Genomic DNA, 23,136 nt, shown 5'->3' with positions numbered 1-23,136 from the left:
ACGTTTTTTTGGAACTTTTGAATTCTGCTGTTTTTTTTTTATAATTAACTCTCTAAAATTACGAAAATGTGTGTAATAAAACTGCCATAGAAGGTCACGCCACGTGACAAAAGAACCAATTACAGTGCGATTGGTGTGATCACGACCCAAAGCATGTGTTTCAAAATGCATTAGCTATATCATAAATAGTTTGTCAACAAATCACAGGTCAAAGCCATTCAAATGCAGGGGTGCTCCTTAGCAAAATAAGCATACTGTGTTATATTGAACTGACATAGTAATTTTTTTTATAACAAAGGTCATGGATTACTCAGGTTTCATACAAGTTCTAAGTCATATAAATTTTTCAGAATACAGCTTGCTTTTCCCACCTTAACAGGAAGTTAGAATAAGGCCTAACAAGTACAAGAAACTGAAAACATGCCTATCATTTCAACCTGTTTAATTTAAAGATTTTTAGATCCTTTTAATAAATATGGTTAATTTTTTTATGTGATTCTCAATTACAAACAGTTTTGTAAAAACCTACTATACATTTAGTACTGTAAATGGTGGGATAAGGAAGATAATCTGAAAACCCTATTCTAGGAACCAAACATAGAACTTTCAAGCTACTCATGCCTCCAACTAAGGCTAGCAGTCCATACTAGCAAATGAAATTCATCTCTCATCTAAAATAACTGATATTTATAACTCAGCTTAGCTATCTTTGAGTTCACTGTTAATTATCTGATATACCAATGTGACTATAAGAGTGCAAAATTTTGTTTCAGTTAATAAAAAATTACTGTATATGCTAGCACATTTAAAGCAACTTGAAATAATAAGATAACCACAAATTTTACATTAACCATTTACATCTTCAAAGGATGGTGGTTGGTGAAAAATACCTGAAAATGTTAGGTGATAAAGTAGTACTAGAACTTGATTTAATTGGGGACCCAAATCATTCATGCAAGACGGAGCTCCTCTGCAATACATAACTGAAGTATGTCATTGGCTGTATGATATGTTTCTTCATCAATGGATTGGGAGGAGGCACCATGGTGGAGCAGGCACCAGGATCACCCAACCTTAATGCACTGGACTTGGAATATGGATTCCTGAAGAAGAGGTGTATGATGTAAAAATCCGAAATCTTCATCATCTTAGGGAGGAGAGAATTACCGACGCTTGTGCTACAGTCAGCTCCAATATGCTGAGAAGAATCCAAACAAATATGGTACAGCAGCTGAGAGAATAAATGGAGCATCAATGTAGACATGTGGAGCACATATTGTAAATCAAAGTTCAAAAGTCTGGAACCATTGGTTCCAGACTTTTCAGACACCCCGTAATGACAAGCCAAAAGCTTATTAGAACGCAGTATATGTGTCTCTGATAGATGCATATAACTTAACACCAATATGCAAGTACATTACTGGAGAAGCTAGACAGTCTTCTGTTTTCCAATGCAGAATTCAAAGGTTTAGATTGTATATCCAGAGCATAAAACAACTCCTGGATTTGGTAATTTTTTTTTAGTCTCAAATATCATTTCATATGCTGAATATACAGTAAAAGTAATGAACAAGCACTGTATTTTTTTATATATCACAGAACATTACCACTGTTATACAGATGATATCACAGATGAATAATGATAATCTTCCAAGAAAAAATGTTCCATTATACAAGATTTCTACTTTTCTATTATCCAACTTTCCAACAAACAAATCCTTGGTTAACCAATCCTTGAATGGGGTAGTAGGCCAACAGACTTTGGGACAGAACTATGAACTATACATTCAGTTAACTACATCATCATTTACCTGAGTAGCAAACCGGTTTCCAAATGCAATCAGATAATTTAAGTATTACCATAACAAAGGTTCATGCCAAGTATCTTCTTTTTTATTTTACTTCTAGAAAACTTTCTCAAATGATAAATTTCAAAAAGAACAATATATAATTATTTAAATCCCTAAGAGTCCCTCTCCCTTTTCTTGCTAAATTTTAACTCATTCATATTAAATTGCTGTGTTTTCATTTAACTCAATTTGTGCAGATATCATAAAAAGATATTGTTATACATGCTGACGTACCTGTTATTCATATCCCATTTTAGCAATCAGTTTTCAATTTAATATATAAAAGTACAAAATGAAAAATACTGATCAATAGGTCACCTGAATAGTTTGTAACATAATAATAAAAAATCAGCTGCCAGCTTACCTCTATAAAAATGCATCAGCATAAGCACTTCATACACACCATTTCCAACATGATTGATTTTAGAATCCACAAATCCTATGATGTTCTTATGGCCACTAAGACTGCTCTGCATATATGAAAATCAAACAGTATACATTATCTGTTAAAGGACAAATAACTAACCAATCTTCATAAAGAATGAAAAATATTTTTTTAGATTATATCTGTGTAATATTTCTTTTAATTCTTTGTACTATACACAATGATATTGGTTCAACACAGACTTGTCATATACAGATCCTTGAAGCAGTAGGATTCGTCCTCCTAGAAACTTTGGCATTTCATCCTGCGAAACATGTAAACAACCAGAAGAACGTATACAATTTACTGATAAAATATGATGCAAAACTAGCCTTAAATGCTCCAGAAATATTTCCAACTTCCTCAACTCCAAGACACGCACTACCACTTTTCATAAGCTAAACAGGAAAATTGAAAAGTCAACTACCGAATAACCTCACAAAACACTGAAGACAGGCAGACACCATATCAGCAGGAAAATAATTTAACTAGAAGAAATTAGAGAACTGCTATTAAGAGCAAAACAAGCACTACATAATAAGTATCATCAAATTCCTGGCATGTACAGGATATTACGATAGTACTACATGAAAAACTTACATCATTACTAACTTCCTATCAAAAATTTCCCTATAAATCAATTGTTATCTGACAAGATTCTAACATTATCAGATCTTATATTTCTGTCTTCTAAGGCAATTTTTAATGTATCAGTCCACCTATATCTTGAGGTTTTCCACTGGGTCCTTTTACTGCCAACCTAGCAGAGAACATTTCTTTTGCTAATCTTTCCTCTCCCCTTCTGTTTAAGTGATTATACCACCTGAGATTAGCTCTGCTAACACATTTCTGGATGCTAACAAAATCAAGTTCTTTCCTAATATCTTTGTTTTTAATATGATATTGCGATTGATGCCATCTGTTCATGCCCCTAATCTTTCTCTGGACTCTAATATCTGTTGTTTCTAGTCTTTGGTCAAGTGTTTTATTTCTACCCCAACTCTCAGACCCCATTACTATTGTTCAGCTAGTTTTACAGTGTTTAGTTTTCTTACATTTGTCTCTGTATTCTCTAAGATTAGAAGCTGACTCATTCACCAGGAATTTTCGATATGCTTTCTTCTTTTCCTTCACTGCCTCTATAGCTTGTAGTGTTCACCATGTTCTGATTTTTCTATCCTTGCAGACAACCTCACAAGCCTCTGTGGCTGAATCAATCAATGTTTTCTTCAGGGCTTGCCAAAGAATCTCCAAGGTTTAGTTCCTGCTTTCAAGTGCTTTCATTTTATCTTGAATGATGTATGTGTATTTTAGGTATATTTTAGTCTACAGTTCAGATCTAAGAGCTGCTCAACTTTTATTCACTTCAAAACTTTCTTACATGTTCTTCTTTTCAATATGACATTCAATTTTATTCTGCTTAAGACCAAACTGTGATCACTTCCAATTTCAAATCCTCTGTACACTCTATTGTCCTGCACCAGTGTGAAAACATCCCTATCATCAATGAGACTTTTCTAATTCCTTGCCTCTTCTCTCCATGTGAATTTATGCACATTTTTATGTTGGAACATTGCGTTAGTAATAACCAGTCCGTGCCCTGTGCAGAAATCCAACAGGTATTTGCCATTATTATTATTAGCTTTGCTCTTTTCTCCAAATTTTCTAAAACATTTTTATATGTCTGACAATCATTTCCTACTCTGCTATTTAGATCCCCAACTTTTCCATTTTCATTGTGTCAGTTGCTTTCTCTAAAGCCTCAAAACAATTCTCCATTTCTACCTTAGTAGAACCTTCTGTGGGACCATAGGCACAAATAGGTCTAATTGTTCAGTTCCCCATTCTGATATCTGTCCACATCACTCTACTTGATATTGCCTGCCATTCAAGAAGATCAGTCTCGTATTTTGTGTTGAATGTTATAGCTACTCCTTTTCCCTGATTGCTATTGCCTGAATATAACATTTTGTATTTATTGTTTAGAAAGATCTCACCAGTTTTTGTCTTTTTTTTGTTTCAGTCACCCCTATAATATCGATCTGGTACTTATCCAATTCCTCAGCCAGCTCCATTTCTTTGCCATTCAGGCTTCTTATGTTGACAGTACCGATCTTGAACTCTGATTATGTTAGTTGGAGTATGTTTCAGGATTTGTTCACTCTTGTTTTATACATAATAAGTATGAAATGGTATATTCTGGCATTTGTGATCAGGGATATGAGGAAGTGGCTATGGTATTCAACACGAAATGCAAAAACAATTTCCTATATAGCAAGCAATTCAAGTAGAGTGATCAGAGCAAATTTCAAGATGGAAACTGGAAATAAGACTTAATTGTAACTGACTCAGAGAAGAAAATAGGTAAAAATGAAGGTTCAATGCATTAGAGAGGCAGAGATATAAAGAAAAAAGGGGGAGAAAAATGTTCTTGTTGGGAGTACAAACAATAGAGTATGAAATTAATCACAGATATAAATGGATGTTACAGAAAATTTAGAGAATTTGAAAGATAATAATAATAATGACAATTATTTGTTATATTTCTTATTGGGACATTTTTATGTTGGAGCATAATGTTATGTAATATTACTCTTTACGTTGGAATTATGTTGGAATAAAATGGTATTATGTTAGAATAAAAGTACACAAATTCGCAAGGAGAAAACAGACAAAACAAGAAGCCTTATTTTTGAAGAATACATTGGCACTTGCATAGTTAAGTAGTTACCCAAGCTGTTCGGAAGCGAGCAATTAGGCTCATTGATGATCCCTCTCTCACAGATTAATTCACTTCAACCTCTATCTCACAGATGACAATAAACCTCTGATATTCTTGAATAATGTCAAGGATAAAAACCAAAGACTTCTTAGATTAACCTATGTAGTTCCTGCGTGAACATATCAATTTAGTTTTGCTCCCTTAAGATTGCAACTTGACTTGCCAAAAAGATTGGAAGTACAGTATGGTGCAAAAACAGTGCTGAACAACAATACATGTTATGGGGTAACTGGATGTTGAAGTTCAGCCCTGTTTTTTTTTTTTTTTCCCGTCATACTGTATTAAGTTTTTTTCTAATTAATATATAGTATACATTTTTAATTTCCTTAAATAATACTGTTATGGATGACCAACATACAAGCCTTTCTAGCAGAATCATTATTGGATATCTGTATTAAAATTCAGATATCCCACAAATTAAAAATATAAAAACGAATTAAAGTTAAGAGATTAGTAACACGGTATTGTTTTGCCATGTTGTCAGATAAGTATTTTGTATGTTGTGAGCAAGATATTTTAAGATATTGTATTTGTCTTTGGATACTGAAGTCTTGCTTAGATATGCAATAAATTTATTTAGATTAAATATTAGAGTGTAATTTTGTAGTGACCAATCAAGTGTCAAAACATTTCTGTTGTTTGTATCTAGACAAATGTTGTTCAGAAAATGTCAATTACAAGAGAAGCAAAAGTTACTGCTATGTTATCAGATGTGATTAAGTGAGCTTACCTCAGGGCATAAAATATTGTGAAACAAAGAATTGTTATAATTCCTGTAACTTTCATTTTGAAATTAACTTTCCTGAACTATGAAAAGAACTATTACTGATACAGTTCTTTGGAAGAAAACTGAACTCTTACATAAAAGTGGATTCCTTGTAGAGCAGTTATAGGAGAGCATTGATGCTTTTCTACATCAACCAAAGAAACAGATCTGATGGTCTTTCGTTATCCCATTTATGGGATATATTAATTTTATGCAAATTCCTAATCATTTTCTTATTATAATAATTTATTTTTATGTTTTTTTTTTTTAAATTGGGAATTTACTGACCATCTTGGAAGCTGTTACTTGCACTGTAGTGGCATTTTTAAAATTAATTTTTTCATTGCATTTTACGTTCCACTGTTAATGTACTGAAGATACTTAGGTGAAAACTATACATCTGATAAATTTACTTTCACATAAATGAGTTTCTCTCTTCAATTTTTTTTTTCTTTTTCACAAATATGTTTGTAGCAATGGATGATATTCTGCACTCTGAATTCTTAAAGACCATTTTGGAGGGAACAATGTGTAAACTAAAGCTGTAATACACTAGTCCACAAATTTTGAGTAAAACCATTAGATTCTTATTACTATCATCATCATCATCAATCAAATGCCTGCTATATATCCTCAAGGATGAGTACCATACATTGAAAATGTCTAGTACTATAAAAAGAAAATCTAAAATCACTCCACTATAACCACATGCTCCAAAACAAACTCTAGGATATTCCCAAAGATAAAGAAGCTAGGCTTATACATTGGTTATTCATAACTATTATTTTTCAGGAAGTACGTATACTAAAATATTAATGGGGTGCTTAAGGGTCTAAACTATATAACTGAGAGGAGACCTCCACATAACCTTTAAAGGAATGCGGAGAACCGATCAGGGCTTCTGACCTAATGTTCAATCATCACCTTCTCATGGTGCACCCTATCAGGTATCTACCTGGATACTGAACGAACAAGGATTGGCTGGCAATTTGAGATTTAGCCGACCAAATTGTATTCTTATTGGGTTAAACCAAAATAAAAAATGATGGTACAACATGACCGAATTTCATGCCAGTTAGGGTGTCACCCGGTTAAACAAGGTCCCCGTTGTTTTCGCCAGGGAACCAGGGTGAACAGCGAAAAGTCAGCTACTGGAACACACCCCAAATCAACATCAGAGTTCAAGATCAGTAATATCAACATAAGAAGGCTGAATAGCAAAGAAATGGAGATAGCTGAGGAATTGGATAAGTACCAGATCGACATAACAGGAGTGAATGAAACAAAAAAGGCAATAAACTGGTGAGATCTTTCTGAACAAGAAATACAAAATGTTATATTCAGGCAATGGCAATCAAGGAAAAGAAGGAGTAGCCATAGTTTTCAACACTAAATATGAGGCTAATCTTCTTGAATGGCAGGCAGTCTCAAGTAGAGTGATGTGGGCAAATATGAGAATGGGGAACTGGACAAGAGACTTATTTATGCCTATGGTGCCACAGAAGGTTATATATACTAAGGCAGAAGTGGAGGAATTTGTTGAGGCATTAGAGAAAGCAACTGACACAATGAAAAAGGAAAAGTTGGTGCTTGTTGGGGATCTAAACAGCAGAGTAGGAAATGATTGTCAGACATACAAATATATATTGGGAAAATTTGGAGAAAAGAGCAAAGTTAATAATAATAATGGCAAATACCTGTTGGATTTCTGTTCAGGACATGGACTGGTTATTACTAACACAATGCTCCAACATAAAAATGTACACAAATTCACATAGAGAAAACAGGCAAGGAATAAGAAAAGTCTCATTGACTATGTTATTGTTGATAGTGATGTTTTCTCCCTGGTGCAGGATACCAGAGTGTACAGAGGATTTGATACTGGAAGTGATCACTATTTAGTCTTGAGCAGGATAAAATTGAATTTCATTGAAAAGTGTGAATTGTATTGAAAACATGTAAGAAAGTTTTAAAGCAAATAAAAGTTGAGCAGCTCTCAGATGTGAACTGTAGACTAAAATACACAAACATGATTGAAGAAAAAATGAAAGAGTTTGAGAACAGGAATCAAACCTTGGAGATTCAGTGGCAAGCCCTGAAGAAAATACTGATTGATTCAGCCAGGGAGGCATGTGGTGAGGTTGTCTGTAAGGATAGAAAAATCAGAACTCCATGGTGGACACAGGAAGTTAAAGAGGCAGTGAAAGAAAACAAGAAAGCATATCAAAAGTTCCTCGCAAATAAGTCAATTTGTGCTCTTACAGAATACAGACAAATGTAAGAAAGCTAAATACAGTGGTATCTCACTAAACAGAACCTCTTTAGTCTGAACTGTCCAGTAATCCAAACTGCGGTTTGAAAGAAAAAAAGTTTTATTTATTATGTAGTATTATTTTGTGTACTATTATTTTTATTTAATAATTATTATTTTAACTATTATTATTTCTTTTATTATTATTACACTACAGTATTTTTTCATACTGTTCATTGTACGGTTATACTGGAGGCCTATTTTGATTTATCGCGTTTTAACATTTGCCTTTTTATACCGTACAGTAGTACTGTATTGTTGGCATGAATCACAAATGTACACAAAAAGAGGAAATTCAAAACATCCATAATTTGGTTAAAAATATAAATCCAGATGTTGAAATTTCACAAACAGATGTTACGGAATGGATTACAGTTAGAACCGAAAGTGAATTCAAAATCAAATCAGATGCTGAAATTATAAAAATGATGGTACAGAATGAATTAGAAGACAATGATGAACTCAAAGAAAAAAAAAGTAAAACAAGAAGAGGCAGCTGACAGTTTTAATATGTGTATAGAATGTGCTAAGCAGAATGATACACCATTCCACAAAATTTTGTTGCTAATACAGCTCCGAGAAGAAGCATTAGAAAAAAGTTTAACTTCCAAGAAACAAAAGAAAATCAGTGACTTTTTTTTACAAAGAAATAAAAAACTTTTTTTTGTGTGTTGTGTACAAGAAAGTGATATTTTTTTACGCAAATTAAGTTAAGTGATGAACTCTATGCAATTTTATTAAATCAGAATCCTCAACAATTCAAGTGCATACAAATTAAATTTTTTACTAAAATAAACTTGAAGTGTATTTTTTTTTTGTTTTACATTACAGTACAGGCTTTTTTTCTATCATTAAATTAAATTGATATACCATTAGAATTAAATTGAATTAAATTGATATACCATTAGAATCTGATTATTTTTGTCTTAAACACTAGTTATTGTTGTCTCTTGGGGAGAAATTGGCTAATCCGAATGAGCACGCTTTTTATTAGTTCGGATTAGCGAGATACCACTGTACTGTGTAAAACTAGCTAAACAAAAGTCATGGGAGGACTTTTGTTTAGCTAGTTTTGATGGGCCTGTGTTTCACTCAGGATTTCTCCATGAGTGCAGGTCACAAAGATGCCTCCACAAACTCGATCTTGAGCCTCTCTCTTCCATGTTATACCCATAGATTTCACTAGTGGATCTTCCCATCTTGTAGGTGGTCTTCCTGGTTTTCTCTTTATTCTTGGTTGCCAGTTGAGTATTCTATATGTACATCTGTTATCCCTGAATCTAGCTATGTGACCTGCCCATTTCATCTTGCTTTCATATACTGCAGTTACATCTTTTATGCCTGATCTCTTTCTTAGATCCATGTTTCTAACATGTTCAATTTTGCTGATGTTACAAATCCTAAGTTCTATTGTACGCTGAGTTATTCTGAGAGTCTCTTCTTTTCTTGTTGTGTTCCATGTTTCTGATCCATATGTGAGTGAAGGAAGAATGTCACTATTATATAACAGTTTTGCTTTCGCAGAGATGTCAAGATTTGGATCAGTAAGTGTTTCTTTTAGTCTTTAATGATAGCCATGCAGCTTTCTTTCTTTTTGCTAGTTCTTCAGATAAATCGTTATTCATTTTTATTGTTTGTCTTAAGTAATTGTAGGAGTCAATTTCTTCTTTTCAGCTATTTTCTGTTACTGCTGGATGAAGGCCTCCTCCAGTTCTTTCCACCTTTCTCTGTTCTTGGCAATGGTTGACCAATTTTCCCCAACAAAATTTGACAACTCATCACTCCACCTTCTTTTAGGGCATCCTCAGCCTCGTTTCCCTTCTTTTGGAATCCAGTTCATTAATATGGTGGTCCATCGCTCATCTTCTCTTCTGGATAGATGTCCAGCCCATTTTCATTTTAGTCGCTTATGGTGAAAAATGATGTCAGTGATGCGAGTCTGGCTTTTTATCCAGGTGTTTCACTTCTTATCTTTTATTTCCCAGTTTTATTTCCCTTTTTATATATGGGTACTATGAAAGCTCTACTCTAATCATCTGGAATTCGTCCTTCTGTCCAGGTCCTCTGAACCATGCAGTGCAGCCACTGTAAAACTTTTATACCTCCATACGTGAGAATTTCTGGTCTAATATCATCTACTCCAGCTGCCTTTACACATTTCAGACTTTTGATGGCTTTTTCTATTTCAAGGATGGATATGTATTCCTGATTGCATGCCTGGTCAGTGTTTTTTTTTATCACTGTGCTGTCATCACTGCTAGTTTCATTTAGCAATTTTTCGAAGTAATTACTCCATACTTCAAGGATATCTTTTTCTCTAGTTTTCATGTCACGTTTACATCTACAACTCCTTTTATAGCACTTTTTCCTCCATTTCTAAGCTTCTTCAACAACCTCCAGAATATTTTGCCACCTTCTTGATATTTATTTTTTATGTTCTTACCAAAGTCTTCCCATGACTTTTGTTTAGCTAGTTTTACACAGTGTTTAGCTTTCTTACATTTGTCTCTGTATTCTTTAAGAGAGCAAGCTGAATTATTTGCCAGGAACTTTTGATATGCTTTCTTATTTTCCTTCACTGCCTCTTTAACTTCCTGTGTCCACCAGGGAGTTCTGATTTTTCTATCCTTGCAAACAACCTCACCACATGCCTCTCTGGCAGAATCAGTCAACGTTTTCTTCAGAGCTTGTCACTGAATCTCCAAGGTTTGATCCAGTTTATATTATTAAATATTTCTTGAAGGACTGCTGTAAAGATTTTGGGTGATAGAGAGTCTCCTTATCGGACAACTTTTTCAGTCGATATTTTACTGTTACTCATGTGAAGTTGGATTGTTGCTGTTGCAGTGTGGCGTATTTCCTGTTGGAGGTCCATATATTCTCCAAGAACTCCCTGATTCTGGAGTGCTTAGATTATTGCATTAGTTTTGATGGAGTCAAATGTTTTTTCATAATCAATGAAGGTTAAACAGAGGCAATTGGTTTTCTTCTGCTTTTTCTATTATTAATTGTTCTAATGGTTGATTTGAGTCTAGAAGAGGGATTAATTGTTTGTCCTAAGTAATTGTAGGAGTCAACTTGTTCTACAGGGATGTTATTAATACACAGGTGACTGTCACTTGTGCAGATGTTTTTGATCCATTTTGTTTTTTTCTAGATTCATTTCGAAGCCCATCTTACTGCTGCTTGTGTATATTTTTTCACCCATTTCTTCTAGGTCTTTTGGGTTGTGGGATATCAGTACTAGATCATCGGCAAACATAAGGATTTGCAGTTTGCACCATTTATGCTTATTCCTCTGTTTAGGTCCATTTTTTTCAGAAAATGTATACTAAAGTGCTGGCAAATAGATTTGGGAAGATCACATCGCCTTGGTGGACCCCTCTCTTTATATCTATATTTATAGGTTAATCAAATAGGGTTATTTGCAGGTCTGATTATTATTAATTTCTTTTATCATGTGGAGGTAAGTAGGGACCACATTTATTTCCAGTATGGCACTGATGACTGCATTCTGTTCTATGGTATCAAAGCTTTTTTTAAATCAATAAAGAGGAAACAGAGGGATTCAAGAAGGTGGCAAGATATTCTGGAGGTTGCTGAAGAAGCTCAGAAAAGAAGGAAAGAGTATTGTAAAAGGAATTAGAGATAATAAAGGTTACATGGAAACAGGACAAAAAGATATCCTTTAAGAATGTTGTAATTACTTCGAAAAATTGCTAAATGAAACAAGCAATGATGACAGCACAGTAGTAAAAAACACTGATCAGGAATGCAGTCAGGAATACATACTTGAAGTAGAAAAACAAATCAAAAGCCTGAAATGTGGAAAGGCAGCAGGAGTAGATGATATTCAACCAGAAATCCTCAAGTATGGAGGTATAAAAATCTTACAGTGGCTGCACTGCATAGTTCAGAAGGCCTGGACAGAAGGGCGAATTTCAGATGATTGGAGTAGACCTCTCATAGTACCCATATAAAAAGGGAAATAAAACTGAATGTAAGTATTACAGAAGTATTTCCCTGCTGAGTGTTCCTGGTAAGGTATTATCATTATATAACACCTCCAGGGAGTTCAAAGACTCATGGAGGGAGGGCACCTGCTCTACAATTCTCCATCTCCACCACTCCACTAACTGCAACTACCTTCATCTACAACGCACCATCTACCACGACCACCACAATTATTTTCACAAATCACAAACATCCATGCCCATAGCAGGATTCAAACCTGCAACCTTTTCGCTGGAGAGCGGATACGCTAACTACTCAGCCAACCAGACCAGTATACTTGAAAAACTGGTTGAGAAGGATTGTGGAAGAGAAGCTTGGTGAAAGAACAAGCTTGATTCAGGCCAAATGGAGGCTGTCAGGATCAGATTTTCACTTTACGACATATAGTTGAGAAATCATGGGAATATAACAAAGCTCTGTATTTAAGTTTTGTAGATCTGGAAAAGGCATATGACAAGGTGCCATGAGAGAAGCTATTCAATACGCTACGGTTATACGGTGTCCATGAGACATTATATCAAGCAATACTTAGTCTTTGAGTTGTAAGTCAGCAGTTAGAATTGAAGGAAGTACAGGAAGGTGGTTTAATGTTAAATCTGGTGTCAGACAAGGATGTACATTATCCCCTCTGTTATTCATTATCTATATGAATCACATTATGAAGGAAAGTGGTATTAAACCTGATATCAAAATTGGAGATGCTAATATCAGCTCTTTGCTTTATGCAGATGATGTTATACTTTAAATAAATGTGTTACAAGTCTGCAAGATTCCCTGACTAAAGTGAATAACTGTTGTAATAGATATGGTATGAAGGTCAGCATTAAAAAGACAAAGACAATGAAAATAGGCAGAAACATTGAAAATATCAACTGAATTGTGAATGGAAAACCTCCAGAACAAGTAAAACATTTCAGCTTACTTAGGCACAATTTTTAGTGAAGATGGTAAATTAAATATGAAAATAGACAACAGAATCAACAAAGCTGTATGGTAGGAAGTTAACTGAATAAATTTATACGGAATAAGGGAGAAATTACCCAAAATTTCAAGCCTTTGATGGCTTTTTCTACTTCAAGTATGGATATGTATTCCTGACCGTATGCCTGTTGAGTGTTTTTTTTACCACTGTGCTATCACTGCTTGTTTCATTTAGCAATTTTTCGAAGTAATTACTCCATACTTCAAGGATATTTTTTCTTCAGTTTTCATGTCACCTTTACATCTACAACTCCTTTTATAGCACTCTTTCCTCCATTTCTAAGCTTCTTCAACAACCTCCAGAATATCTTACCACCTTCTTGACATTTATTTTCTATTTTTTTGCCAAAGTTCTCCCATGACTTTTGTTTAGCTAGCTTTACACAGTGTTTAGCTTTCTTACATTTCTCACTGTATACTCTAAGAGCACAAGGTGACTTACTGCCAGGAATTTTTGATATGCTTTCTTCTTTTCCTTCATTGCCTCTTTAACTTCCTGTGTCCACCATGGAGTTCTGATTTTTCTATCCTTACAGACAACCTCACCACATGCCTCTCTGGCTGAATCAATCAGGGTTTTCTCTAAGGTTTGCCACTGAATCTCCAAGGTTTGGTTCTCGTTTTCAAACTCTTTCATTTTTTCTTCAATAATCTTTGTGTATTTTAGTCTACCGTTCACATCTGAGAGTTGCTCAATTTTTATTCACTTTAAAACTTTCTTACATGTTATTCCTTTTCAATATGAAATTCAATTTTATCCTGCTCAAGACTAAATAGTGATCACTTCCAATTTCAAATCATCTGTACACTCTGGTGTCCTGCACCAGGGAGAAAACATCATTATCAACAATAACATAGTCAATGAGACTTTTCTTATTCCTTGCCTCTTCTCTCCATGTGAATTTGTGCACATTTTTATGTTGTAACATGGTGTTAGTAATAACCAGTCCATGTCCTGAGCAGAAATCCAACAAGTATTTGTCATTATTATTAGCTTTGCTCTTTTCTCCAAATTTTCCCAAAACATGTTTGTATGTCTGACAATCACTTCCTACTCTGTTATTTAGATCCCCAACAAGGACCAACTTTTCTTTTTTCATTGTGTCAGTGGCTTTCTCTAGAGCCTAAAAAAATTCCTCCACTTCTACCTTAGTGGAGCCTTCTGTTAGACCATAGGCATAAATAAGTCTCATTGTCCAGTTCCCCATTCTAATATTTGCCCACATTTTCATTATAACTCTACTTGTGCCTGCCATTCAAGAAAATTAGCCTCGTATTTAGTGTTGAATACTATGGCTACCCCTTCTTTTCCTCAATCGAATATAACATTTTGTATTTATTGCTCAGAAAGATCTCACCAGTTTTTGTCTTTTTTGTTTCAGTCACCCCCTATGATGTTGATCTGGTACTTATCTAATTCCTCAGCTAGCTCCATTTCTTATGTCAATAGTACCGTTCTTTAGCTATGGTGATGTTGAGCTGGGATGTGCTTTCAGATTTGTTCCAGTAGCTGACTTTTTGCCCTGGTTCCTTGGCAAAAACAACGGGGGTCTTGTTTAAAAGGGCGACGCCCCAGCAGGCATGAAATTTTGTCGTGTTGTACCATCATTTTCTATATTGGTTTAAGCCAATAAGAATACAATTTGTTCAGCTAAATCCCAAATTGCCAGCCCATCCTCGTTTGTTCAGCATCCAGGTAGATACCCAACAGGGTGCACCACGAGAATGTGAGGATTGGACATTAGGTCAGAAGCCCTGGTCAGTTCTCTGCATTCCTTTAAAGGCTATGTGGAGGTCTCCTCTCAGTTATACAGATTTGACCCTTAAGCACCCCTAAGATCATAACTGATGTTATAATTTTTTTTAAAAATAACAAGGGAAAATGCTTATAGAAATATCTATAACTACATGTGGCTTTCATGACAAGAAACAACTGAAATATCACTTGAAATGGAAAACTTGTTACTGAGAACATGTATTGCATAAAAGAGAAGTCTCTAGCTCACACCACAGAGTATAGTATATCAGTATTTAATGATTATGATAAAAACTCATTATTTAACATGAATGGCAAGTAAATTAGCTACAAGTATATGTAAAAATGTAATGAAAATGTGAAAATGGAAGCAGCAATCACAATAATAAAAAGAATACTAACAGAAAAACAATGTTTATGTTTCTTTTTTAATCATATTCAGCCTTCAACAACTTACAAGACCGACTGGGTATAACTAATTCACATAACTTGAATAATTTTAAAACAACCAGTTTAGTTTTAGTTATTAATCAATATACAGTTGTAGCTCTCATTATTAAGTCTTCAAAATGCACAAGCAAACCGTTTAAAAAAACGCCACGGTTACACCAAAGTTTGCTTTATATTATAAACATTAAATTCATTATAACATTTATAATCTAGAATGACATGGACCGGCACTAAAATAAAACTAGAAATACACACTGTTCAGGTATTTTGTCAGACTTGCTCAGTATAATATAATTACTGATGACTTTCTTGCTAATTCATCTTTTAACTGTCCAGCTGCTGAAGCATACATCATATATAGTAAGATGTTTTTTTTTCTTCTCTTAAAAAGACTAACTTAACAAATCTACATAATCAAATTACTGTTCTCAGAAAATGAAATAAGTACAAGAAGAGATTATGCAAATAAAAGCAATATGACTACAGCAGCACATTTCTATGACCAATTCATGAATTAACATATTCCATTTCAGTTTTTGTGTATTTTTTTGCATTTTTTTTTGAAAGGGAAAATTACTTACTGCTATTTGGATTTCCCTTTTACACACGCTAAGATCATGCTCATTATTCACAAACATTCTTTTTAATGCATATCGTACATTATTTGTGGCTCTCACCAGGAACACTATTGCAAATCCACCTATATAAGAAATAAAAATTAGCTTCCTATGAACTCAGAAAAATATGAACTGCTGATAATTTGTTAGAATCAAACTTTTAGATGTACATTAATATTTATATAGTACTGTTCAAGCAAAGTGCAACTGGAAACATTATACAGAATATATAATGTTTCTGTATTGAATTTACCTGAATTGAAATTTATTACAATTTCAATTTGTAATTAAAAAAATAAATAAATAATGAGATGCAATACATAGTTAACTTCATAGAGAAAATACTTCAAGTATTATTTCCTGAATTATGGGAAATCACTTTTTTTCACAAATGTATTAATAATCACCGAATTCTGATTTTGCTATATAAAATCATTTTTGTATAACAAAATGTGTTCTCCATTTAGTTAAATTTCAATATCTCTAGATATGCAAAAAAGCATAATATCTTATTGCTTGATAGCAAGAAAATTGCATATAAAGAATTAAACTGATTATTGTATCAATAATGTAATCAGTTACAAAATAACTGCATATTTAATGCATGTGAAGACTACAACAATGAAATCTGAAATTTCCTTAAATCCTAAGTGACAAACTCGGTGGAGTGAGGACCACTTAAGTAAATCATGTCAAGTCACAGAATTATATCTTACATATGTAAAAATAATTTTATTAAAATACTTCCATTAAGTCAAGAAACATAACTTTCAGTTTATTAGTTGCCACTCTCTTGTAATTTCATATTAGGGTGTTTTTTGTTCATTTGTCACATTCCATCATTGAAAAAACCCCTATGTCCATCCAGAAAACATCTCTGAAAAACATAAATCTCAATCACATTGCCTCCCCTATCTTTCTTCCTATCCAATTAAGATTATAGATTGCATTGTTCTATCTTTCTATTCTAATGTTCTTCCACAGAAAAATATGCATAAACCTTCATACCTACCTCTAACTCCTTTATGAAACTATTTTTCAAGTCCTTGAAATTAAGATGATCAGATCTACACAGTAGTTCAAGGGGTTTGAACAAGAGGCAAACTATCTACTGTCAGCCTTTATGAAATTGGATTTAGATCTGTTAATGGCCGTTTTGTTTATGTTGCATGCTTCAGCATAGGCCGAGTATGAAATTGGTATTCTCAATGCAAGCCACCTGCTGTAAACTAAGGTTTCCCCACCCCCAACTGGTTTGGTACATTTTCTGTTGAACCACAGGCTTGGAGAGTGAATGAAAATTTTGGGTAGAATAAGGAATAAAGGCCTTCATGCCAGTGAGGATAACTTCTGTGAATTGCTTGGAGCAAGCATTTGAGTCAGAAGAGTAAAAGTAATATTCGGATCACAAAAAGAAAGACCAGAAATTCTGAAGCCATCATGTCACGGTGTCTATATGATGTGATGATGAATGATTTTCTTATGGTATTCAATCATTATTTGAATTGCCAAAATGCTAACCAGATTCATCTCCTAAGGAAACACTATTACTGATCTCCGACTGAAGTATTTAACTTAATGCAAAGAACTTTAATCATTAATTAATTATAGTTAAAGAGTAAGTAATCACTCTAAGCATAATAAAAAGTCAATTTAATAAATCAATTATTATCAAAAATTATATACACAACTCATCTGGAGAACACACACAAAAGTCATTATACTGTGAATTATAAATATTAAAATCACTCTCAAAGATTTTTCATTCAAATTGTACAAACAATTAGAGATGAATGTGCATTGAGCTCAATTAAAAAGTTAACAAATCCATCCATAATATATATATATATATATATATACGCACACAGGCCAAGATATAGTATCATATTAATCCATCAATTACCCTCTAAACAACAAACACTTCAAGTAAACTTTCAACAGTTTGTTCTCTAAGTGGATTAGACAGAGCAGATAAATTATATAAAATGTATGTACTTCATTCTCAGTTCAAAGTTTATTAGTAGTCATTCATTCCACTTTCTATATGAGAAATCTAAATGAAGAAACAAAATAGTCCTACCATCCAGTAATTGAGAATTTAGAAACAATGTTTCATCTCAAAATGAAGAAAGAATTCTATAATGGAAGTATATATATTAGCTATGTTCCAATCACTACCAACAGTAGAAATTATTAACTGTTCCTTTACCTCATCAATAACAGATTCCTGCAAGAAGTAGCTCAAAAATATCAGCATATATCAGTTGCCATTAACAGACTATATGCCCATCAATTTCTTAAATAAAACCTCCATTTTAAAAATTCCTCAAATTCATGAAAATACTGGATCCATATTATTCCTTAAGTTCAAATGCATCTCTCTCTCTCTACTATACTTTCCTGTGATGCAGATTCCTCACTCCATGCTTAGCAATATTGCTGTCAATATGTGCCTTGTCCTGAGGAAAATATCCAAAAACTTGACTGAAATATCATTATTTGCACTTTTCTTCAGCATTTTCCTGTGCCAGAAGAAAATGCTGAAGAAAAGTGCAAATCTAAAAATTCACCATGCACTAAGAAAATTAGTTTCAGTTCCGCAACTGCTCTGCTGTTGCAAAACTGAAATACTGAAATTATCAACACTTAAACTAGCCTAGCAATGATTACATAATGCTGTAACATTAAAATATTTCCATATACATTCACATCTTGCACAAATTTCTATTATTAATATTTTACACCCTATATACAACAAAATAAAATATTTATAAATAATGCAATGTGCCAATGTCTGTTTTACTTGAATAGTTATCCTAGAAATACACAATTCCACTTGGCATTTTTATAGTACCAAAGGACACAAGGTTGGGAGTAATTAGAGGAAGAGCATTCTCTGAGAGAAGAGACTTGCACCAGATTGCAATCAAAGTTACTGGGAGAAAAGGTGACCCCTATGGTGCATCCGGAAGGAGAACTGCTTAAAAAGAGATCAAGAGTACTAGGAGAGTGAATAGAGTTATCAGGAATTTGGGTAGGTAGATGTACAATTTGCATTAGGTCACTGCTTAGCAAAGACCTTTGCATCTTATCCAGTCAGTGGTTTTTCAGAATTTAGGGACCAATAAAATACAGCAGATGAATATTGCTAAATGGGACAAGGAAACCTTGAGCTAGAGGAAGTCAAAATCAGGAATTCTAAATCAGTACTTTCTCTACCTAGATAGGACTTTAGTGTCACCCACGTGGTTGGGCTTAGTATTGTTTGTTATTTGTGTATATGTTACATTAATTGTTTTTGTAATCCCCGTAGATGTCCTAGTGACTAGGACGAAATATAGGAAGTATTAAATTCTATTTTAATTCTTTTTGAGTGTTGTAAAAAATCCATTAAGCCTCCAACATTATGTCCTCACAGCACTTAAGCCTCTACACACGTATGTGAATGATGTTTGTCACATAGTTCTACAGATAAGATACTTTAAATTCTTTTGTAGCTGATCTAAAAAGCCAATATCATAAAATACAATTCACACTAGAAAAAATAATTAAATAACTGTTTGCCCTTTCTTGACATACTGGTCAAGTGTTTCAGATTGTTTGTTATTTTTTCTATTTATATAAAATAGCCAACACAGGGAGATACTTCAACAGACAATCACACCATCATCCAAGTTCAATGCTAATTCATATAGCCCGGACTATTTTTTATAGCAATGCAGCTCCTATAAAACATAAAATACATGTCCCCATCTGTGTTCCCCACCCCCGCATAGGCATGCAAGACCAAAGCAAACCATTTTCTATCCCATATATCCAAGGAACATCTGAAGAGATAACTAAAATACTAAAGAAATATAACTTTCACACTATGTTCAAACCATGCTTGAAACTAGCAATCCTGATAGCTCCAAAAGACATACTCCTCTACCAAATCCTGTACTAAAGTGCAATGTAACTGTAACATGGGCATGGCTCACTATGAACAGATGGGAAGATCTGTTAACAGTCTCCTTGAAAAACACAAGAAATACACTCGCTACCATCATCATAGAGTCAGGACTGGTAGAGCATGCTTTGGACACCCGATCCCCTTCCTTCACACAGGAACAGATGAAAGACAACTAGTGCTGCTATGTAAAAGTCATTAACAGGTGGAGAAGACCATTTTTTATAGTTGGCAATGCTTATCAAATACTCTCGTAACATCAACTGGCTGCATTAATGACTGTATTTGCCGACGTATAGGACGCAATCACAACCATCCATTAAAGCAGTACCACATTATATTATATTACCACATATCAATGGATGGTTGTGATCTGTGTGTAGGAGGGGGATCATAATTTAGTTGGTGATAAGTGAATTGATCTTTAAAAAAGGTGGACTTTTTATTGTAATCTCTATAGTTTAAAATAACAGTGACATTGCCCTTGACTGCTTTCAGGATTTTTTTTTTTTTTTTTTTTTTTTTTGTTATTTCTGAGATGTAGAAGTGCTTTATATTTGGTTGGGCATGATGCTTGCAAGAGGTTTCACCTATGCATGTTGGCTACATCAAGCCCAATATTGTTGGCCTAAAACCAACATTGTTGACTAACATAAATTCCACAATCAATGTGGATCATAAAATCTTTGGTTAGTATGTGTCTAGGTGTGATGGCGAAGTTTTGGCCACAACTGAGTATAGCATCTGCTTCAAGGACAGTGGTGGATAGTTTAACCATATTCTTGGAGGCACTGGTGAGTTTTTTTCTTTTTAATGCCAACTTTTCACTTTTGTGAATTCCTTGGCAGTCAATGCACTCAAAGACATCTAAGAACAATGTCCAAAGCTTAGCATTTGGTGCATTAGCAGAGCTCCTCTTGTAGTGTACGAATTGCTTAGCTAGTTAAAGAGTGAAGCAGAATCAACAAAATCTACCACAACCAGTCACCTGAATTCACTCTGATCTAACTATATCCCAGTGGGGCAAGTACAGCCTTATAAACTTCAATGCCACCAAAACTCAGTCCAGTCTGATCTCTCGCAAGAAAGAGCTCGCATCCTTTCCCCTTAACTTCAGTAATACTAAGATGTCCAAACACAATCAGCTTTCTCTTCTTGGACTGACCTGCACCTCCGATCTTTCCTGGAAAAACTGCATTTCACCTATAGCTTCTGCAGCAACCAAAAACTTGGTGTACTTTTTCAAATAACTACTTCACACCTGCTAACTCCATACAAATCCCAAATCTGCCCAGCTATTGCTCCCAATTTGGGGTGGTGCATCAAAATCCTCTCTAAGATTGCTCTATCCAGAAGAGGGCAATCCAGCTAATTAATGATCTCTCTCTCTCACATATCCACTTCAATCGCTCTCTCACAGACTCCATTACGGCCTTGTGCCTATTGTACAGATACTTTCATGGACAGTGCTCTTTCGAACTGGCCACTATTATTCCTCCAAATTCATTAAAACAGGAGCCACAGCTAACCACCACCCTTTTACAGTTCATCTTGAAACTCACCGAACCAACTTCACTGCCTCCTCATTCAATTCCATCTACTTCTGTCCTTCGGAACAGTCTTCCGAATCTGCTTACTCCAAAGATTACAACCCTCAGCTGTTCAAGCAATATGTGAACAGATTCTTCTTTTCTTTTCCCCCCACCCCACACACAACACTAATGTGCTATATGTCTTGTGGCCTTTCGTATGTGCGTGTGTGTGTGTGGATCAGATATAAATTTTCCATCTAAACATTTAGCCAAATTACCTTCTCGTACTACTGACAACATCTTACCACATATCAAAAAAAAATTCATTTTAAGTACATTATACAAGACCTTGCTCCACAACACGGACTTAATGGCCAGTTTCGATGCCACTCCTTATGTACAAACGTACCACTTAAGGACACCTCAGCACTTATCCAAACAGAATTTCCTCCCGATATTTCAGCCTTCTTTCAGTTCACTATAATCTCGGGCTGTTTTGAAAAATTCTACAAACAAATAGAGGGTACAGCAATGGGCTCCCATCCCCATCCCCAAGTCTAACTTTTCCATGGAGACATTTCAAAAGAATGCCCTAAATCCTTCACCCTTTAAACCTGCTATTTGGCTACACTATGACTATTAAATTATTTATGGAATTTACAACGTATACTGGAATATTAATTAAAAGAAACTTTAATAAATATCTCCTATATCTCAGCAATGTCACATTGACATCTTCAAGGGAACATACAACTATGATGTGCATGCAAACACTACAAAAAGCAAATTAAGCAGAAGAGAGAAAACTGCTCTTGTTCCTAGTCCTAAAGGTGCCCCTTAGCAGGCTATATTGAGTTGTCTTGGTTGTTGGGCTGAAGTTCTCAAGATGCAAGCTTCCCAAATTTGTTGAGGTTTGGAAAGTTTTTTTAGAGCTGAGGCTGATCCATGAACAATCTTTCATATTTAAATTTGCTGCGGTGTGTTAACGTGGCTATCTTCCAATGTATTCTGTGGCAGGTATCCAGAGCATGGTCTGCAAGCTCAGAGTGGCTGTATTGGTGACACCGGATGTAGTCTTTGTATTCCGAAATCCTGACATTTGCTGTCCTGCTTGTTTGGCCAAAGCAGGACAGTTTACAGCTGCAAGGGAGCTGGTATACCCCAGGTAGGTCTACGGGAAGTGGTTGGTCTTTGGTGGAGAGGATAAGGGATGCCAATTTTTTTATATGGTTTGTAACAAGAAGTCAGGTCATATTTTTTTTAAGATTTTGGTTAAATTTTCAGAGGTGCCCTGGATATAGGGAATGGTGATGGATTTAGTGTAATATTTGTTATGAAAGGGGAGGAGGGGGAGGGGTTGTGGTTAACTGGTTTTAATATTTTTTTGATTTTTTGGGAGTTGTAGCCATTGGCTAAGAAAGTGTTAAGGATGTGGTTTAGTTCAGTGGAACAGATTAATTTTGCTGTTATACAGTGTTTTTATAACCCTATATTGTTGTGTGTGTGTGGGGGGGGGGGAATTGCTGGTGAATGTATCTGCCTGTATGGGTGGGTTTTCTGTAAACAGAGAAAACCAAGGATCCATCAGGTTGGCGAGTGATTAGAATGTCTAGGAAAGGGAGAATGTTGTTTTTCTTTTTTTCTAAGGTGAACTGGATTCTGGGGTGTTGGTTGTTTAAGTGTGATCAGAAGAAATGGAGTGAA

At 34.6% G+C, this 23,136-nt stretch overlaps 1 protein-coding gene across 5 annotated transcripts in view; it reads right to left on the bottom strand.

The window, feature by feature from the left end:
* The window catches only part of LOC150104406 (uncharacterized), a 459,199-nt gene that overhangs the window by 384,519 nt on the left and 51,544 nt on the right, over positions 1 to 23,136 (bottom strand). For 4 of the 5 annotated variants that reach the window (XM_090396357.1, XM_090396356.1, XM_090396354.1 and 1 more), the window contains exons 3-4: positions 15,916 to 16,034; positions 2,215 to 2,320 (exon numbers count right to left, since the gene is read on the bottom strand). In XM_090396357.1, the coding sequence (XP_090252483.1) occupies positions 2,215 to 2,320; positions 15,916 to 16,034 (225 nt within the window). The remainder of the gene's footprint in view (positions 1 to 2,214; positions 2,321 to 15,915; positions 16,035 to 23,136) is intronic. The other variant, XM_090396359.1, reaches the window with a different exon arrangement.

This window comes from Typopeltis vanoorti, chromosome 8 (assembly GCF_054136105.1).
Source record: "Typopeltis vanoorti isolate ZY-2024b chromosome 8, IOZ_Tvanoo_1.0, whole genome shotgun sequence".
Taxonomy (NCBI): Eukaryota; Metazoa; Arthropoda; class Arachnida; order Uropygi; family Thelyphonidae; genus Typopeltis; species Typopeltis vanoorti.
This window is presented reverse-complemented; position numbering and strand designations above follow the sequence as displayed.